Genomic DNA, 19703 nt, shown 5'->3' on the forward strand with positions numbered 1-19703 from the left:
CAAAGGTAATTATAAGCTCTGAAGTTATAAAGTATGCTCATTTGCTTTTGTAGTAGCAAAATGGCTAACCAATGTACATGCCTATTATACCAAGATTGAGGCGATCTCTAGATCTTGTCACTATGCTATAAATGCTTCTGAAGTCAACAACAACAATCACTTGTCAAGTAATTTTGCAGCACGTACTAGCAGAAGAAAGGAAAAATCTCTGTATTTCAAGACATTTGCAAGTACTGTAGGACTTGATCATTTTTGCTAAAATAACCCATTAAAATATTTTACTTAAATACCTTGTAATTGTGAGTTGTTGTAACAGTCTCTTGTGTATTTACGAGGACTAAAGACTCTTCTGCACATTGAAGAATTTTCTTCAGAATATGCAACAGCTATTATTTTCTGAACATTGAAAACTAAAGGCACACTATTATTTTCTAGATAACAGAAATGTTCATTATGCCAAGTCTTCTCCATAAATACAAAAATTATACAGGAATAAGAAGGTAAGACTTAAGGTAAGAAGAAAAGAAAGCAACAAATGGGAACAAGAGGCTGTTAAGACTGAAACAGTTTTGCTACAGTTGAGTCAGAAAAAAAATTTACTGAGTTAAATCACTCACAGAACACCTGTCCATCAGAATTTAAACAGTTTAAAGTTTGCAGAGCATTATCTCTGCATGCAATAAATCCTTTACATTTTAACTACAGCAACACTGCACAATGAAAATACTGAGCACATTTCAAAGGACAGATAGGCCTGAACTACTGTTAACAAGTTGAAAACACCATATTAAATACTTGCCAAGGAATTGCTTTTAAATGCAACTGCAGATTTGTGCCTGGCAGAAAAACATTGAAGGGGTCTAAATCTACAGAGGATTTGAAACTTTACTGTGAAGATCTCACAAAATATCTTGTTGATATATGAGAATTCTCATGAAACTGGAAGGTACTTGCAGATGGATTCCTTCTACTATGTCAAATAGCATTTACAAGAGTTAGTAATTTGAAAAAACTTAAAAATGTGCTTTAGTTTTCGTTGCTGATTTATCTTGCAAAAGTGTTTTTTATACTGCATTTGCTCTTTTTTACATCATACATTATTCATTTTATGTAATGATTTACATAGGCACAGAAGCCAACTATATCAGCAGATATAGTTGTTTAATATTGTTATTAGATCTTTATGAACAGAAGCAGAACATTCAAGCTGGGTATCATTATATTAGGCGCAGTACATTAATAAAGTAAACGTCTCATGCTTACACTTTTTAGTTATATAGACTTTGCAATTTGAGTGCTACTAACCTCCTTCTTGCTACCAGGCAATTTCAGAAATAAATCCAGCTGCTACTTACAGGAGGCGGCCATGCCTTAAACGACTGAAAAGTATACTCCAAAGTATTCATATGTGTCTAGTGACTGTCTCCTTTACCACCAGCACCCAGGTAAATAACTAACAAGCCAATGAGATGTTTTATGGTTAGGACACATTGAAGTATAAGTGTTTCTACATATCCAGCAGCCAAGTAGCTTGAAGAATGGAGCGGAGAGAAAAACTAAGACAAAAATATCTCTAATTTGGTGCATCTCAATGCTGTTTGAGTCCCTGAGCTTATGTGAGGCCTAATTAATATCGTTTTTGTTTTGTTCACAACCAGCATAGGAGACAAATGTTCTGGGGACAGGTTCGACCTGATTAAATGGGTCAGAACTAAATTTGCCAACACCCCGGCCAATCTGGTAGGGAGAGCTTTAAAGCAGAAATGATGAGGGAGGGAGAAATCCCTCAATAAACGGGTAAGGAAGCTGGGGACAGCAAGTCAAGGGCCCTAACTGATGGTAACACAAGGCAAATATAAAAGGCAGAGGTGAAGTGGAATCCCCTTGTGGACAGACACTTAGCGAAGAAAATTCCTGCAGAACAGACTTATGGGAAAAGTTCTCAAGCTTGTGTGATGAGAACTGGCATGCATGGCTGCCTCTCTGAAATGCCTCTATGCAATGGCATACTGCAAGGGGGACAAAAGCAGGAGTAAAAGCCTGTGTGCCTCCCTGGATTCACAGAGATGTAGTGAGATAATGCACATCACTGGAAGGCTGTGAATGGGGAATAAAAACCTTCTAGGAAGCACAGCCTGAGAGGCCAAGGAGAACTGCTGGAATGCATGGAGATAGGTAGGGTCAGTCAACAGCTTATGGATGAAGAGCAGCTGGAGATCAATTCTGGTTGCTGATGTAGTGGGTATATGCTATAGATCTGACCAGGAAGAAGAAACAGATGAGATGTTTTCCAAACAACTAGATTAATCATCATGTGTACAGGGCCTGGCCCTCCCAGGGGACTTTAAACACCCTGGTATCTGCTGCAAGCATTATACAGTAGGACAAAACAATCTTAAGAGATATGTTGAGTGCTCTGCTGTCAGTTTCTTCACACATGCAGTCAAAGAGCCAACAAGGAAAGACAATCTGCTGGAGCTACTATTTACAAGAAGGAAGAACTGGTTAGGGACATGAAAATCAGTGGCAGCCTTGGCTGCAGTGACCATGCAATGGTAGAGTTCAGAATCCAAAAAGGACAGAGAAAGGCAAAAAACAAAACAATAGTCTTATGTTGCAGGCAAGCAGACTGTAACCTCTTCAGTTATCTGCTTGGAAGAATCCCATAGAGGGTATCTCATCAGTATGCATAAACAACTGCATTGGCTAATGTGTCAAAAGACCAGACAACTTTAATTATACATACTACTATCATCACTTACAACACCAGATTTTCCCTTAAACTCTAGAATTATAAAACCATTATCATTACAAATGGGAAAAGATATATCCCTTAATAATTCAAATGTTGCTCTGAACTTTCACAGTTGTTATTTTGGGTGAGGATAAACCATAAAATATTCAGGTCCAACATAAAAATTGTAACTAATTTACCAGTTCAACTCCATTTCTTGTAAGTGAATTGCCACTACAAATGCACTTTTTTTGCTAATGGCGATTACTACTATTGACTTTGTTGTTCACAAGAAATATTATTTTGTACTTCTTAATACAGAACCCAGTACTTAAATGCTAAAAATATGCAAGGCTTCTAAGAAACCAGGCAAAAGCTGTATTCCTTAATTTTTTTTCTCTCTCAAAAGATAAGCAAGTCATTAAGTTGTTTATCAGAAATTCCCCTTCAGAAGGGTATGTACAACTGATTAATTACTTGATGAAACCAAGACACAGCCTTTATAACACACTGCGCTTTTGTCTTTTAACTGAAAATGCTGGGAGAACTTTGAACTGACTTATCGTTAGTGATTAAAGCTCAATAATAGCATGAAGAGTACTTCCAGTATTTCTCCCTCAGTTCATTGGTAAGAGAACAAGTAATTGCCTATGCAAATTGACTAGTTCAACAACTGTGACATCACTAGCTTCTGCAAATAATTCTACCCACCAGCTTATTGAAATGATGGGTTTTTTTTTAATAGATATGTATCAGAAACAAAAGAACATTCACTAACCTCTGCTTCTGCTGCTTGTGATTGCAGGAGCTGTCGTATACGAAGAATATCCTTCTCTATCTGTTGAATTCTTGCCACCCTCACCTGAAATGAATGGTTGTATTCAAAACCACCTTTTACTTATTCCGTATAACGACAATATCAAAAGTTCACTGCAAGTACAGCTAACTACAACAGCTTTTACAAAGAGAACTTCTTAATTCATGTTGTAATTCAAGTGTTCCTCACAAGAAAACACAGGCATGATTGCAAACATTGAAAATACAGTTGTTAGTTAGGTCTCTAATAAAGCTAATATTTTTTTAGCCAATTATTTCACTGTACTCTCCATATAGAAATTTGAGAGAATTTATAATAACCAAGAGTCTTCAAAGTAAAAAATACTGAATGGCTTCTATTACATTCAGTTATTATGATAATTTGGGAGCTTTGTTTATGTGAACAGCTTCTGAATATTTTCCACTCCTACAAATCCCAAAGAATTTACAGGGCAAGCATAAAGAAAAAGCTACACAGTGCTTCTTTGGTTTGTCTGGGTTTACACAGACACTTCTGAATCAATCTTTTTTAAAGGAAGCTGTATTGCTACACATTTCCCAGTGCAATCATTCTGTGGTTCATAAATGGAATGCTGAAAAACCAAACTTTACAGGATGCATATACAAGCTGTATTGTGAAACACAGGATGCATTATGATTCTCTGAAACAGCAAGTGAATAAAGTAAGAAGCAGATAACTGTGTGAGCTTGATAATATACAGTCAGTGACTTCAGAAGTGGCCAGAGAATAATTAGCCCAGTAACATCAGGATATGAACAGAACACTGAACTGATTAAATAGTATTTTTTTTTTCTGATTGATAGATTAATAAAATCCTGATTGTTGTACATGAATAACATTTTCAGTGTTATACAAAAAAAAAAAGAAAGGTTTTGTGCATCTAGTGGACACTGCACGGATTGTTATAACCAACCTTATTTAACATCTTTACAACCTGAAATTGAAAATAAGACAAACTTTTTAAAATGTGCTTATATGAAAAGATACATGTGGAATAGAAACACAATGTAATCTCAAAATCTTAGAAATAAAGCATATAAACACAAAATGGAATGAATTCCTGAAACATACATCATAATAAGCTATGGGAAAAGCATCATGAACACCAACACAGTAGAGATGCAAAGCTATGAACAGCAAAATAAACATTTGAAAGCAGCATATAAAGAAACTCCACAAGAGGCAAACAGATCATTCACTCTCCTTAGCTCCTGGATCAGGAAATTCTTAAGAGAAAGATAAAAATGTATTACTGGAAATAACTGTACACTGGTGAAGTGATGTATGACAATATGTCATATGTCTGTATTTCAGAAGAATCAGGTGGAGCTGTTGGAGTGGGTCCAGAGGAGGTCAAAAAGATCATCGGAGGGTTGAAGCACTACAACTGCAAAGACAGGCTGAGGGAGCTGGGCTTGTTTCAGGCTGGAGATGGGAAGGCTTCGGGAAGACCTCACTGTGGACCTCCAGTACTCACAGGGAGCTTATAAACAGGAGGGAGACAGACTTCTTACTTGGTGTGATAGTGATAGGACAAAGGGGAATGATTTTAAACTATAGGAATGGAGATTTAGATTAGAAGGCAGGGGGAAGTTTTTCACTGTGAGGACGGTGAGGCACTGGCGCAGGATGCCCCGAGAAGCTGTGGATGCCCCATCTCTGGAGGTGTTCAAAGCCAGGCTCAATTGGGCCTGAGCAGCCTGATCTGGCGGGGAGCAACCTTGCCCATGGCAGTGGGATTGAACTAGGTGATTTTTAAGGTCCCTTCCAACACAAGTCATTCTATAATTCTATGACAGAACACTTATCTGTCTTTAAGAATGACTTTGGCGTTTCCCCTAAATTGAGTTTCCTTCTATGTAATCAGCAATTAATTGCATAAGGGACATCAAGGGAATCTGAATATGTATACATACACATCTAAACATGGAGAAATATTTTTCAGCAGATGAAAAATATTCAAGATTGCATAATTTGTCAAGTACCACTGACAAAATTTTCAGAAGTGAAAAGAATAGAATCCACATCTCCCAAATTTTGCTTGAAAAATTTAAACATTAGACAACTCTTCTACTAATTGATAATTTGTATTATAGGGGACTTGAGAAGTTTCATCAATCAGAAGCATGGTTTGCACCAAACGCTGAACAAATACAAAAAAGAAAACACTTCTTGCCATACACATTTATAATCTAAAGTTCAATATGCGAAACCAGAGGTACACAAAGAAGCACCAGAAGCAAACAAAACTGTAAGAACCTAATGTAATTTGTTCAGCAATGAAACTGAAACTGAGCCTGAAGTCACTTAATGAAGATAAATTGTACTTTATCCTCTGTAAACACAACATATCAAAGCATCTCAGGATATGTATCAGTAGCAGTATACCAGGCCTTAATTTGAAGAAGATGGTAAAGGGAAGGTAAAAAATTTCCAGAGAACATTAATTTCATTGTGTAACTTAAAAGAGACCTCAGAGTAGTAAGTCAAACAAGCTAATATTGATGGAAGAGGGTTCTTAACTTTGAGAAGAATCATTATTTAGTACTCTGCATTGTGTTGATGCACAGTCATGTTTATATTTTTTTTGGTTAACCATACCATTTGATTGTTAATACATCTGCACGTCTAGGAATGAATTTTCAAGTATCTGAATGCATTCAGAAAATTGTTTAAATTTTAGAAGCTATGTAAGTAACATCACTTATCTCTATTCATAATATATTCCTCTCATTCTGTAATATTTATCACTCTTATCAAAAGAATATTGCTGGATAAAGCAACTTAACATTTAAAAATACAAATTACTGAGGAATCACTGCTCCACTAGCACTTACTAGAAACATTCCTTCATTTCTGAAAAATAAGGACTAGTATTTTCTTTTAAAACACATTGCTTTTACAAAGGATTTTTTTTTTCTGAATAGGAGTATAATATACATAATAGATGTAATTGTAAATGATTTGATTGACATTAACAGTGTTGACATCTTCATCTGAACAATACTTCTGGGTGCACATTTTCTCCTATCCCTAACTGTCTGCTTTTTTCTTTTTTCTTTTCCTTTTAAATAAAGATCTTGGGATAAATTCTTACCAGAATTATATTTTTTGTGAGATTTTAAGGAATTCTAAACTTAAAAACTTGAGATCCTTTTCATTCTGGCAACTATATACAACTAAGTATATGCATTACACTATTTGAATACTTAAAGATTAAAGTAAAAACTTTTTTAAATCTTTTTTTTCTCTCAAATGAGAAATACCATGTGAAGTTATAAACTTCAGTTAAGAATTAGTATAAATAGTTAAAGAAGCTAAAATAAATGAAGTCCTCTGTTGCATCTTTTTGTGTAACCATTGGTCATGTGGTTATATACAATCCTCAAAAGGGGGTAACAAACAATGATTGCTGTGAGCTGACTTGTTTCAGGAAGAGGAGTTCAGAGGAATCAATGATAGATGAGAGGGGGAGAAGGTCATTATTTTAAGGTCCTCCAGAAGAAGTGGCTAGTACATGAATTAACCGTTAATGGAAGGCTACCAGCTCTCGCATGGAATAAATCTCTGGGACACTTAATGCAGAGATGTCTGCAGTGCCTTAATTGTTTCCGTCCTTTGACTCAGATTTTGTGTTATATTCTGTATAACAAACAGTTATGGCAGAAGAAAAATACAGAGCAATAAGAAAGTTTGAAAAACCAGCAAGTTCATTGCACATTTGAATGTCACAGTGAAATAATACAGTTTGCTTTTACGTGTTTGCACACCAGCATACCTCTAAACAGTTTTGGCACCTATCCTTGGTATAATGAAACCAAGGGGAATTACCAGTCAAAGCCCACAAGAGGAAGATGTGGATACAGTTACTTCCTATTTTATCATCTTTACATAATTACAGTAGACACCATATTTTCTTTAAGTAAATAGGTGTTGCACATAAAGAACAAAGCATCTGTGATAAACCCACAGGCAAACATTAATTCGGAAAACATACAAAGATTTCAACATCCTCTTGATAGGAGGGAAAAACCCTCCTGAAATTCAGAAAGAACAAGTAGGGAAGTAGCTGCCTAATGGAAAACTTACCTTCCAAGTGAGAAAGCTACAGTCAAATAATTTCTTCTAACGATTTCAATTATTCTCTGTCTGCGTAAATAACTTGGCCAGTAGCATACTATATCCATTTAGCTTATTTTACCTTATTCTACATTAGCTCATTAGTTTCAAAACTCAGAAGTTTGATGCCACACTGCTTCCTTATACAACAGAGCTAGCCAGAAATACCTGGGCTGAGCCTGTTCTGCCTTCACTCACAACCAACTGACATAAATTGCACAGCTGTATTCATGCAGGACATTACCATAGCTTCTAAACATTGATAGCACAGCCATGTGGCTTCCAGATCAGAGCTGGTTATTATCCAGGCAGAATAAAACAGTGAAGAATGAACTTGGTTCTGTCTTGAGTACATCCATATTAACAGATCCTTACACATCCATTCTGTATGTACCTGACAGTTAGCTCTATTACAGGATATGTATTCTGCAAAAAACTATAGCCACATAATCTTTCTGAGAAACCTAACTCACTTTAGAAGATGTGCTTTAAACTGTAACTGCAAACAGAATTAACTAGAAATGTTTCATATGTAGCAAAATTTTATGTTCATGAATACCTGGAGAAGAAGATAGCGCCTAGATAGACTGTTTTTATTGAAAAGGTTTGCTCTTCAAACACATAAAAACAGATTATTTTACCTACTTGTTATTTAACATCTATGGAAACAAGCAGTAATAAATAGCTCAAATAAACAGCTATGGAAGAATAGTTCTTACAACCAGCAAGTAACTGACTGATTATTCTACTTACAGGTTTCACACAGTTACGTTTTGAGTTACACTTCAAAATGCAGGTAAAGTGATTTGCTTATGAAATCGTGCACGTACTCATTATGAATTCAAAACAACTCTTGGTAAGAGCAAACAACTTAAGAGTACACATGTGAATTGACGCATGGTCTCTGGTTAAGAAAATCTATCAAATTCTCACCAGTTCTTATTCTGAACTTAAAGAAGTTTCTGATGAGCACCTTGAGAACTCACTAAGAATTGGAACCACTTCCATCATATGAGACTTTGATGCACTAGTTTTTACAAAACCAAGGTTCAACAACCCACTAGTTCTACATTTTTGTGGCCCTCTTTTTTAATGTTTTAATAAAAATATATTTTTTAAAAAAGAACTTTGGTACTTATATACTTTAGCTATATTATATATTTTATATGCAGCCCAATTTGTCTTTCTCAGTGTGCCCAGGCAAGCCAAAAGGACACACATGCTGCAAGCTATCACTGTGTTCACACACAGTTTAAATATACAACTAACAACAGCATTATAAAATCACAGAAAAACCTTTTCTGTTCTTTCTGATAATGAAATAAAAACTATACCTGTGCTCGCTTCTCCATGTCCTGACAAGTTCCCAATTGTTCTTCCATTGCAGCTCTGATTTGCCTTGCCTCATACTCCAGCTGCCTTCTGTTCATATCTGTTTGCAAGGAGAACTGAAATCGAATTACAGAGAAGGCATTTTAGTATACCAAAATTATGTAAATGATGTCTTTGAACAAAAGCAGAACAACTACTTTTCCACAGCAGAATTCATAAACAGAATATGAATAGTAGATTCCTAAAACATGACTATGTTATTAAAAAGAAGAACACAAACTGTGTTTCAAACAACAAGCTACCTACAGATTTTGTCAAATGACTAAATACAATCTATAAAAATTGAGACTTTATCACTCATTACAAGCCTGGAATATTTGGTTACTAATGTACATCAGCATGCCAACAAAATTGTTATGCATTCCAGGATAATCAGTATTTTTAAAATTATCCAATGGTACAAAACTGTTGTTATGATACTATGACCATATTCTTACTGCTGTTATCTACCCTATTTTTCATCATCCTGTGAAAAAACCATAAATGTTCAATTTGTAACAACAACACTGCCTAAACAAAGGCACTCAACTAGTTTATGATTTTGATGTAGGTTTAAAACAACAGGTCTGTGCAACTAATACAAAAAAATAGCAAGAAGATCAAATTAAGTGCTAATTTTAAAGATGACAAAAACAGAAAAAAAGGTGGCAGGAACTGCTGTACATCACCTGGTCCTGCTTTCTATCAAAGGGAGGGTCCTAGAGCAAGGTATCCAGGCCTACGTCAAGCCAAGCTTTTAATACTTCCAGCAAGACAGATTTCACCACTTCTATAAGCAACCAATTCCAATATTCAACTGTCCTCACAATAAAGATTTTTTGCTTATATTTACACAGAATTTCCCCTGGAATAAATTGTGCCCTCTTGTTTTATCACCACACATCCTTGTGAAGAGCACCTCCATCTTCTCTACAACTACTTTTTAAGCATGAGAAGATGTAATTAGATCTCTCAGAGGCCTTCTCTTCTTTAGGCCTAACATGGTGACTATTTCAGCTGAAAGTTCAGTTACTGCCTACGTGTGCATATGTCATATATTTGAACACGTGGAAAACAGAGAAAGGCCTAGCAAACATGTTTGCACAAGAAATGAATTAGCTAATATCTTCTGAAGCACATCTTTATCTTCCTGACCAGATGAATGTACATTTACTGAACTTTTCATGAGGTCAGAAGTTTTGAAACTATATAGCAACAAGGGAGTGACAATAAAAATGAAGTGAATGCTATGGAGGATTAGAAGTTCTTTCATTTAAAGATCAGTGACAGTTGCCTTTCTGGGGAGGACAGAACAAGATCTTTCAAAAAGGAGCAGTGATGAGGAAGCATTACATCTGTACTTAATATGGGCAGTCTCCTCTGTAACAGAAAGGTACTAGAACAAAGCACAAATGAGAAACAATGACTACATGAATGAGAAAAACAAAACTGGAAGGCAGAAATTTTCACAAAACCATAGCACTGTTATCGATAATCACTGACAGAAAACAGAAATGCTTCTCTGATCTAAAACTTTCCCTGGTGTGGAAAAAAGAAAAATCCAATCCAGTATATTCTACCAGCTTTTTCCCACCAATAATATGCAAAAATCTTATGAAAGTAGAATTTATAAACCATTTCTATTTTGGGAAAGGAGCTTAAAAGAATGTTAGAAGGAAGCTTTCAGCTACTGACATATGGAAAGAAAGGTAAAAATTGAAGCATAGTCATAGCTCTATTATGCCAGCTGCACAGAAATGAGAAGGTTGTGCATTTCGAAGTGTTTAGACAAAGATACGAGCTAAAATGAGGCAAAAATCTGAAACCATGATGAAAATTTTTTAAAGTTTAAGGCTTTAATTATTCTTAGAGAATTCAAATAGGACTGCTCCACCTTTACACTGCTCCTAGAAGTCTACACTACACTGTTTTTGGACAATTATTCAGCTTGCAAGTAAGTCTCCAAGAGCAGTTCTCACAGAAAGCTTCAACAAGGTTCACTGAGAAAGTCAAAACAGACAAACATCTACAAATGCGTAAAATGCTACTAAAAAGATACTAAAAAGAATAGGGTCTGCCCATTGTAGGCACATTCACAATTCCATCCACTGTTGATGGATAAGTAGTAATTAACATAAATTACAGCAAAACAGATTTAATGTAGACATTAAGTAAGACGTTCTAGTAAAAAGAGCTAAATTAATTGACGACTGTTGAAATGGAGAGACTCAAATTTTAAAACCTACAATACATTTACTGTGACATATATACAACTGACTGTGCCTTTGAGAATAGACTGCACCACCTCAAGATCTTTTTCAGGCTTTCTCTTCTTCCAGTTTTATGATTAAACTGTCCATGACTCAATGTTATATATGGTGATGTCCAGCTGCTTCACTCAAATTGCTTTAGTGCTTCCATATTCTACTTTCATTTCCAAGAGGCAGACTAATGCCTAATCAGATTTGACTCTGTAAAGATGGGCAACCAAAGCTGTACATGCAAAAGAACGCACTGCAAATACATCCAACTTTCTGAGGTCTAACAACCAGAAAACATGTATTATTTTTGGAGATCAAAAATCTTCATTATTCTTATTATCAAAGATCTTCATTTATATGAATATTCATTCATATCAGAGATCTTCATTATTCAAGATTTGACTATAAATTATTTGGAGATGCAAAGGTAAAAATTTGAAACAATTGTATTTATACACACTATGGCACCACTTGCTGTTTTGAAAGAAGAGTTCTTATGTAAATAGTCTCTGAGGCTAACATTGCTCTCAAAATTAAAAGACTCCATTAAATAACAAAAAATGATAGTGAAAAAAGACCTTTTTTTACTGACATAATTTATTTGTCATAATAACTTTTTGGTGTTCCTCTCCAGTGCTGACATTCATCATATGCATTTTAAAATGTAAAATTACATATGAAAATATTATTTAGACCAGGGTAGCTCTACATACTGATTTTAAATGTTTTAAATGAAAATGACAGTAGAGAAAATCACCAAGTTCATAAGATATACAAAGCATCTAATCAAAGACTGTAGCATACTACAGTTACTTACATTTTCAGTAAGGGGAAGACTATCAATCCTTTTAGTAAGGTTCTGAAGCTGGGCATAATACCAGTCCTTTTCTTTCTCTTCCTTCTCAAGTTCCGCAAGCAAAAGAGATCTGTTGAAAAAAAGCAAGAAATGTCTCATTGTTAAAACCTCGTCAACAAATACGAATGCAGAAATGAGTTCCGATGCCAACACAAAAGGTTAAGAAACAATGTTTGAGGGAGAAAGCACTAACAAGTTTAAGAAGGCTCCCTTGTCCCAGCTGAACAAATTGCTATGCTGCGCTGAGCAAGTCATTTTAATTTCTTGTGTATCAGGCCCACAATTATAGGGAAATATCAATATTTATTCTATTACCACTTAGAAATCTACAGTTTAGCTGCCTTTAGTGAAAGTTAAGCACAGTTAATAGTCACATGCTAACTCACATCCTGCTTCTTTTAGACAATAATAGGCTTTTGTACAATGCACTGAACTACAGCTGCTATTTAAGCAACAGTCTGGAAATTTTAAGAGCGAAATAATCTCAACATCATGTTACTAAATATGGTCATCTTTACATCCTTTGTAGCATTTCCTTGTTAACTCTGTCACCCATAAAAACAAAAAAACACCAAGATAAAGCATGCAATATCAAGTTATTTCTGTGATTATTAAAGATACTTAAAAGAGTATTTTCTACCAAATGTTGCAGACGGGGTACATTTGTAGCCATTTAACACATTTCAAATGGGCATTACAAGCATATTGTAGATCTGAATAGTACAGGAGAAAGACAAAAAGTTGACTACATGCAGACTACCAAAAGAAAACGTATTAAAACTTTTACTTTCTATTTTATCAATCCTTCATAAACTACATCAACATAGTTCCAAAAGTTATCAATATGGTTACATATTATTTATTCTCATATCACTTTTCAGAATATGTATGATTTTCAGTATTACTCTGTATTACTCAGTATTACTGGCAAGCATCACTTCCCCTCCCTTAACTTTTACATCTGCCTCTCTTTAGTCTCAGTTTGTGGTCTAAGCAAGAGCCATATGAACCTTTACAAAATACAAAAAATGGTTCGTATAATTACTCTAAGATTTTAAGGAACGAAGAGTGTACACAATGAAGTCTTCCACCAATTACTTTATTTAAGCATCCCAACCACAACTTGGGAGGATGATAATCAAGTCTTCTCATGAAAGAACATGCAGCAGAAAGAATTTAAAACTTAATATAACCTTATGATAACTTAATATTAGTACTCCATACCCAAAGCAAAGATGTGCCCTAAGGAATCCCTCAAGTCCTTTAGACAGACTGAATGAAATGTGAGCAGATTATGCTCTGAGAAAGGCTGTGAGAGAAAGTCATTGTTTTGGCATTCCACTGCCCATTCTCTAACACACAGGCCCTGCCTGACTGATCTCTGCGCGTGCAGGCATTTTTCACAGCCTCCCTCTTTTCCACCTTGGTGGAAATACAGTATTGGGTGTCCAAGCACTAGTTTCTTCCTATTTGATAAATCAATTTTGCAGAAGTATAATTAATTCAATTCTTATTAAAAGTATTTTTATTTCTAGACCTGTTTTCTAACAGCGCTAATCAGATTATTTTCAACTGTTGCTGTGTCCAGACCATACAAACATTTACAAACTGACTAATTTTGCCTCTGGATTCAAAGACCTGGTTGTAGAAACAGGAGGGATTACTTTCAGCTAAGTGAACACTTATTAAGTTTTTCCTGCAAAATGCAGGGTATTCAGTTCATGAGTGAGACACTATCATTCAATCTGTTTTGACATGCATAATGGATGCTAGATGCAAGAAATGAACTTAGGAACCATCAGTACTCCATAAAAAACAATGCAAGACCTGGGGGCAACTCTTCCAATTCACTATCGTAAATTTTTGCTTCTGTGCAATGCTTTATTTGGGCATACTAGTTTGCTATTACTGCTCCAGGAGAATTTAGATTTTAATAACGTCTTTAAGGTCTCTCAGTCCAACATCTGAAGGAGTGCAGACTGCACTTCAGTTTCTCTGAAAAGAAGCAGTAAGTCTCTGTAGATGTGTTTGATGAGTTGCTCCACGCATTTACATTACTATCAAAGGTTACATCAACCAGAAATAGACCTCCTTCTGCAACCTTTTGGAATTTTCTGACGTTAGGAGAGAGTTAAATGTAGAAGAGCTATTACTGACAATGGAAAAAAATCTCACAGAAAAGTCCAGCAGAGTTATTACATCTTTGTGTACCCCAAAATTGCTTTTATCAGCACTGTCATTATATCAGAGAATATTTTGTCTGTCATACGCTGTCAGAACCAGTGAGAATGCAACAAGGCAAAAGTAGTAAATTTTTGAAACATTACAGTGTTTTTATGAGTTAAAAAGTTTCTAATTTGAACCACTTTTTTTAACAGGGAAGTATTTAGAAACACTTTTGTAATGAGTTTTTTCAGAATTGACAAAAATAAAGGAAGCTGCGTCAAGAGCATCACAGAAAGCTGCTTCCTTCTTCTGGAGATCTCTTCTGGATGATTATGCCAATGTTATTGCAAGTCAAGAGGGAGAACAGCAACAAAATATGTGCTATGCTATTCGCATTACATAACTAATACTTTCACTTCCATTCGTAGGTGATAAAACAACAAAGTCTTGAAAATCAAAAACTCATTTTAAAAGATGCCATAAACACATAGTTAAGTCATACAGTTAGCCATGAAGAGTTAAGAAAAGAAGTCACGAGACTAGAGAAAATGCTTAAAATCAACATTAAGAAAAAAAAAATACCCACAACAAACTGGAATAAAACAGGAGGAATAATCAAGGAATACATACATTTTCATAAAAAAAATCAGCACAGGACCATCAGCTCTAGTATTATGTCACAGAGATGACAAAGATGAGATTATCTAAATGATAAAAGGTAAACCAGAACATAAAGTAATTTGTAGGTTATAAAAGGTTATCTGCAGAATGTGCAGCATGCTCTGAAAAATTCTGTTGAGACAGTGTCTTACCAAATACACCTGGAAATAGCCAGAGAGAAAGCAGGAGTTACTTATTAAGCAGTGTATTCCAAATCGGTAACCTAAAACATTTTGGACTAGGCTCCGAGCAACCTGTTCTACCTGTAGATGTCTCTGTACATTGCAGGGCAATTGGACTGGATGACCATTAAAGATCCCTTCCAACTCAAATGATTCTATTACTCTAAAAATACAAACTTCCCATTTTCTGCTTTTATTGACTTTAATACTGGAGGAAAGTTGAGTAAGTGGGAAACACGCAAAAAATTTCTTCGAATCAGTTGGTTATTTTTTCCTTCTTGGAAGATCATTTTTCGCAAAGTTAAATAAATTTTTCAATTTAGAACTAGCATTTTTTTCTTGTTTCTTACTTGTTTACATTTTCAAATATCTAGAGAATTTCTTCATTAATAAGCACCTTGTGATTTTGCCCAATTCATATACAGCTAATACATGATTTGGTCCTTGCCTAAACACTATTGCCCACAAGCAATATATATTTTTCCAGGGTGTTTAGACACTGAATGAAAATGTTCCTGTGCTACAGGTTTCAAAAAAATGTTTGTTTTCTTTTTAAAATTTTCTAATATTTTGAGGTTTGTGAAGATCCACAAGCTCTTAGAACACTTGTTCAAATGCACAAAAAAAAATCTACTAGCAAATAATCTATGTTGAAATAAATATATGGTTATAAACACCAAAACTTAGCAACATACACACAAAGCATAGAAAAATAAGTGATTAATTCCTTTCATACTACTTTCAGATGCATAGTCTATATTCTCCACCCTAAATTCTGATTCTTCTGATAACCAGGGCCCAGGTCAATGACTTAAGCATTTCTACATGTCCTGCAAAACAGCATGAAGAACAGGACAGTACTGATTATTATTTCAGTAAAAAATGATGCCAGATGTTATCCAGTCATGCCTCTACATAAGATCATCTCAGCAGCACTAATCTTTACTCCTCCAGTTGCAACAGTAACACTGCCTCAAAGTGACTGAAATTAAATAACCTTTTCCCTTCCCTTTTTCCAGCATTATTTGGAAAAAAAAGACCACTTCACTCTGGTCTTTATTGCTGAAAAAAACGTCCAAAGAACTATCACCTCAAAAGCTACAACTGTGGAAAAGGATTACGTCATAAACCAGATGTATTGTAGTAACCAATCTGAACTCCAGTTGCTCTAAATTAATGGTCTGTTCTCTGAATGACCTGGAGTTCAGTGACTTGAATTGTCACTAAAAGCCCCATCTACCCTTTAATGATTTCAGTACCATACGTGGTAAAAAACAGCATTGGAAATAACACAAACATGTACAATATTTTGTTACGGTGGATCATGAACTACTGCTAGGTTCTTACTCTGGTTAAGAAATAGGAGTGCCCTGTCCTTGTGAAATATGACACATGGAGAGCTCTACTATGAATACTGTAGGGAGTAGGATGAGAGACTGTATGAATGGAAAAATTTAAGAGAGAACAGCCATGAGTTCAAATGGCAGATACATTAGAACCTTTAAGACTGAGGTAAGCAAGTGGGAAGAGATTTCTAGACACCTACATATTCCTACAAAGCTTTTCAGGAGTCTGCAGTTTGGAGAGGAAACAAACATGACCAGTGAGTAAAATCTGGGATAAACAGAAATGCTGCTAGAGAAGACTCGCTATGGATCCACAGGAATTTCATTTCAGCAACAGAAAGGGACCTAAAAATGGTATTTAAAGCACAAATGCACTTCTTTCAGATCTTGACTGTAAAAGCTTTCCTCAGCACCAGGACAGGCCATTTAAAGTAGGAGTTCTAGGCTGCTGCTCCACAGACAATTTACTTACCAACAAATTTTTATACTACAGTTCCAAACAATATATTTTTTTGCTCGTTAAAACTACTAGGCATTAAAATATAGCATTGCAGACTGTTTTGCAGCCCCTCAGAATTACATCCTATCCAATTAAGTAGCTTGCAACAACCAAATCTTTAGAAAACCCTACCTTATAAGTAAGCCTCTAAAAACATCTGGGATTTCAGACAGATTCATTTTAAGGTATAAAGATGTCTTCAATGGAAAAAGCTACTTGTCTCTTACTTCATATTTCCTTCACAATCGATTGATAATGTGCTACAACTCTGTGTTATGCCTATGCCATTCTTCTTATTAAGTGGTTATCTTTACCTTCCAGGAAAAGAAATTGCATGGTTTTGCCAACATGCAAAACATCGTATGGGAATGAAATCCCAAAGATTGTATAAATATGTTGTCAGCTTTGTCAAGGGACACGAATCTGTACGTAAATGTGTACTAACAGTAAATAACCGATCAGCCAGTCATGGTTGCTGTAACAATTTGCAAAACATAGAAAGAAACTGCACCACTTTGTCAGTTTCAGAACTTAACCAACAACGGTGAGGAGATCTAAATGGGTATGAGATGCCATGATCCCTCAATCTTTTTAAAATGCTGACCATCTTCTGATCAACATAAATTACCCTTCAGCCCACGAACAGTAACCACAACTTGCAAGAAATAGCAGAATGTGTTTTATGTGTTTTAAGATTTCTCTTTTTTGCATCTAAGCATAATGCAAATTCCTGGTTTCCTTACTTGTTATGAGCAAAAATCTTATGCATTATAGCTAAATATTAACTGTGTCACTAAACTCTTCCTATTGAAATTAAAATTCAGAGCATACTGGATGAAAAAATTTACCTCTCTTTTTCTAGCTCTTCTAAATAACCAGTGCTTTCTCTGCTTCCATTCATAAATCCTCTTCTTGGAAATGATCCCATGGGAACAGGACTGCACTCTCCTGAACGGCTTGACACAGACCCTTCCCGGCTCCCATATGAGCGCACAGACACTTTTGGCCTTAACTTCACTCCAGGAAAGCTGGTACTCTCCAAGTTCAGTTCTGGGTAACAAAAAGCAAACATTTTCAGAGATGAAGTTCAGCAGCACATTTGAAACATCTTTCACCATATAAGTATATGTCCATGTTTCTTTGACAGAAGCATTCTGAACATTTTGCACTGGGAACTACAAAAGAACAAGGCAAACAAATCCAGTCTTGATCGTACACTTAGAGAATAGTAGTCTCCGAGCAGATAGCAAAACTACAGTTCTGCCAATTAGAAACAGTGTCCCCACACCAGTTTGCCTACCTCTTTCCCAGAGGAATTAAGAAATGGGTTAAGTTTTGCAAAAATGTCATATGAATTGCTCTTGTAGTCCACTTCCTAAAGCCTCTTCCTCAGGGATCCTGTGGATGCTTCATTATCATATAGATGATGACAAGTCTGTTCACCACAAGGCCCTTAAACATAGACTTTCTCTATGATATTTCTGGTTCAGTGGTAAGGATAATGGGTATACATGGAGAGTTACTGATTTGGACTTGCTCTGAAAGTATTATATGAATGATGCACATTCCACCACATGCTCAAGGGAAGAGGGGGGATCAACTTTCAGCATGACAGATACAATTCCAGCAATGTGACACAGGGAGGACAGCGCAAGCAAGCAACTTCAGAAAATCAATCCATTCTTAATTTAAACAATTTCTTATGTGTTTTTTTTTCTAAGGAACTGAATGAAGTAGAAGGTTTATCCAGTCAGTTCATATGTAAGAGGTACTAGACACACAAAAGGGAAGAGATGCCATCCAGAGGAACCTGGACAGGCTTGAGAGGTGGGCCCATGCCAACCTCATGAAGTTTAACAAGGCCAAGTGCAACATTAGGCACCTGGGTTGGGGCACAGATGCAGGCTGGGTGGAGAATGGCTTGAGAGCAGCCCTGAGGAGAAGAGTTTGGGGGTGCTGGTTGATGAAAGACACAACATGAGCCCGCAATGTGCGCTTGCAGCCCAGAAGGCCCAGGGCCAGATACCCATGGTATCCTGGGTTGCATCAAGAGAAGCGTGACAAGCAGGTTGAGGGAAGTGATTCTGCCCCTCTACTCTGCTCTCATGAGACCCCACCTGGAGTACTATGTCCTGTTCTGGGGCTCCCAACATAAGAAGGACATCGAGCTGTTAGAGCAGGTCCAGAGAAGGGACACAGAAATGATCAGAATGCTGAAGCACCTCCCCTATGGGGAAAGACAGATTGCTGGGGCTCTTCAGCCTAGGAAAGAGAAGGCTCTGGGGAGACCTTATAAAAGCCTTCCAGTACCTGAAGAGAGCCTACAGGAAAGCTGGGAGGGACTTTTTAGAAGGGGGAAATGGCTTTATAAAATGGAAGAGGGTAGATATAGACTAGATGTTAGGAAGAAATTCTTTACTGTGAGGGTGGTGAGACACTGGAATGGGCTGCCCAGAGAGGTTGTGGATGCCCCCTTCCTGAAGGCGTTCAAGGCCAGGCTGGATGGAGCTTTGAGCAACCCGGTCTAGTGGGAGGTATCCCTGCCTATAGCAGGAGGGCTGGAACTAGATGATCTTAAGGATCGCTTCCAACCTAAACCATTCTATGATTCTGTAAGTCCTACGGTAACAGTTGCAAAAGCACAAAAGCAACTCAGAAACATGTTCTTTTT

At 36.2% G+C, this 19703-nt stretch overlaps 1 protein-coding gene across 17 annotated transcripts in view; it reads right to left on the reverse strand.

Annotated features, from left to right (window-relative positions):
• The window catches only part of APC (APC, WNT signaling pathway regulator), a 100075-nt gene that overhangs the window by 30685 nt on the left and 49687 nt on the right, over positions 1-19703 (reverse strand). For 15 of the 17 annotated variants that reach the window (XM_021381543.1, XM_021381542.1, XM_021381548.1 and 12 more), the window contains 4 exons: positions 17881-18082; positions 12141-12249; positions 9026-9139; positions 3513-3596 (listed from right to left, as the gene is read on the reverse strand). In XM_021381543.1, the coding sequence (XP_021237218.1) occupies positions 3513-3596; positions 9026-9139; positions 12141-12249; positions 17881-18082 (509 nt within the window). The remainder of the gene's footprint in view (positions 1-3512; positions 3597-9025; positions 9140-12140; positions 12250-17880; positions 18083-19703) is intronic. The other 2 variants (XM_021381551.1, XM_021381549.1) reach the window with 1 other exon arrangement.

This window comes from Numida meleagris, chromosome Z (genome assembly GCF_002078875.1).
Source record: "Numida meleagris isolate 19003 breed g44 Domestic line chromosome Z, NumMel1.0, whole genome shotgun sequence".
Lineage (NCBI taxonomy): Eukaryota > Metazoa > Chordata > Aves > Galliformes > Numididae > Numida > Numida meleagris.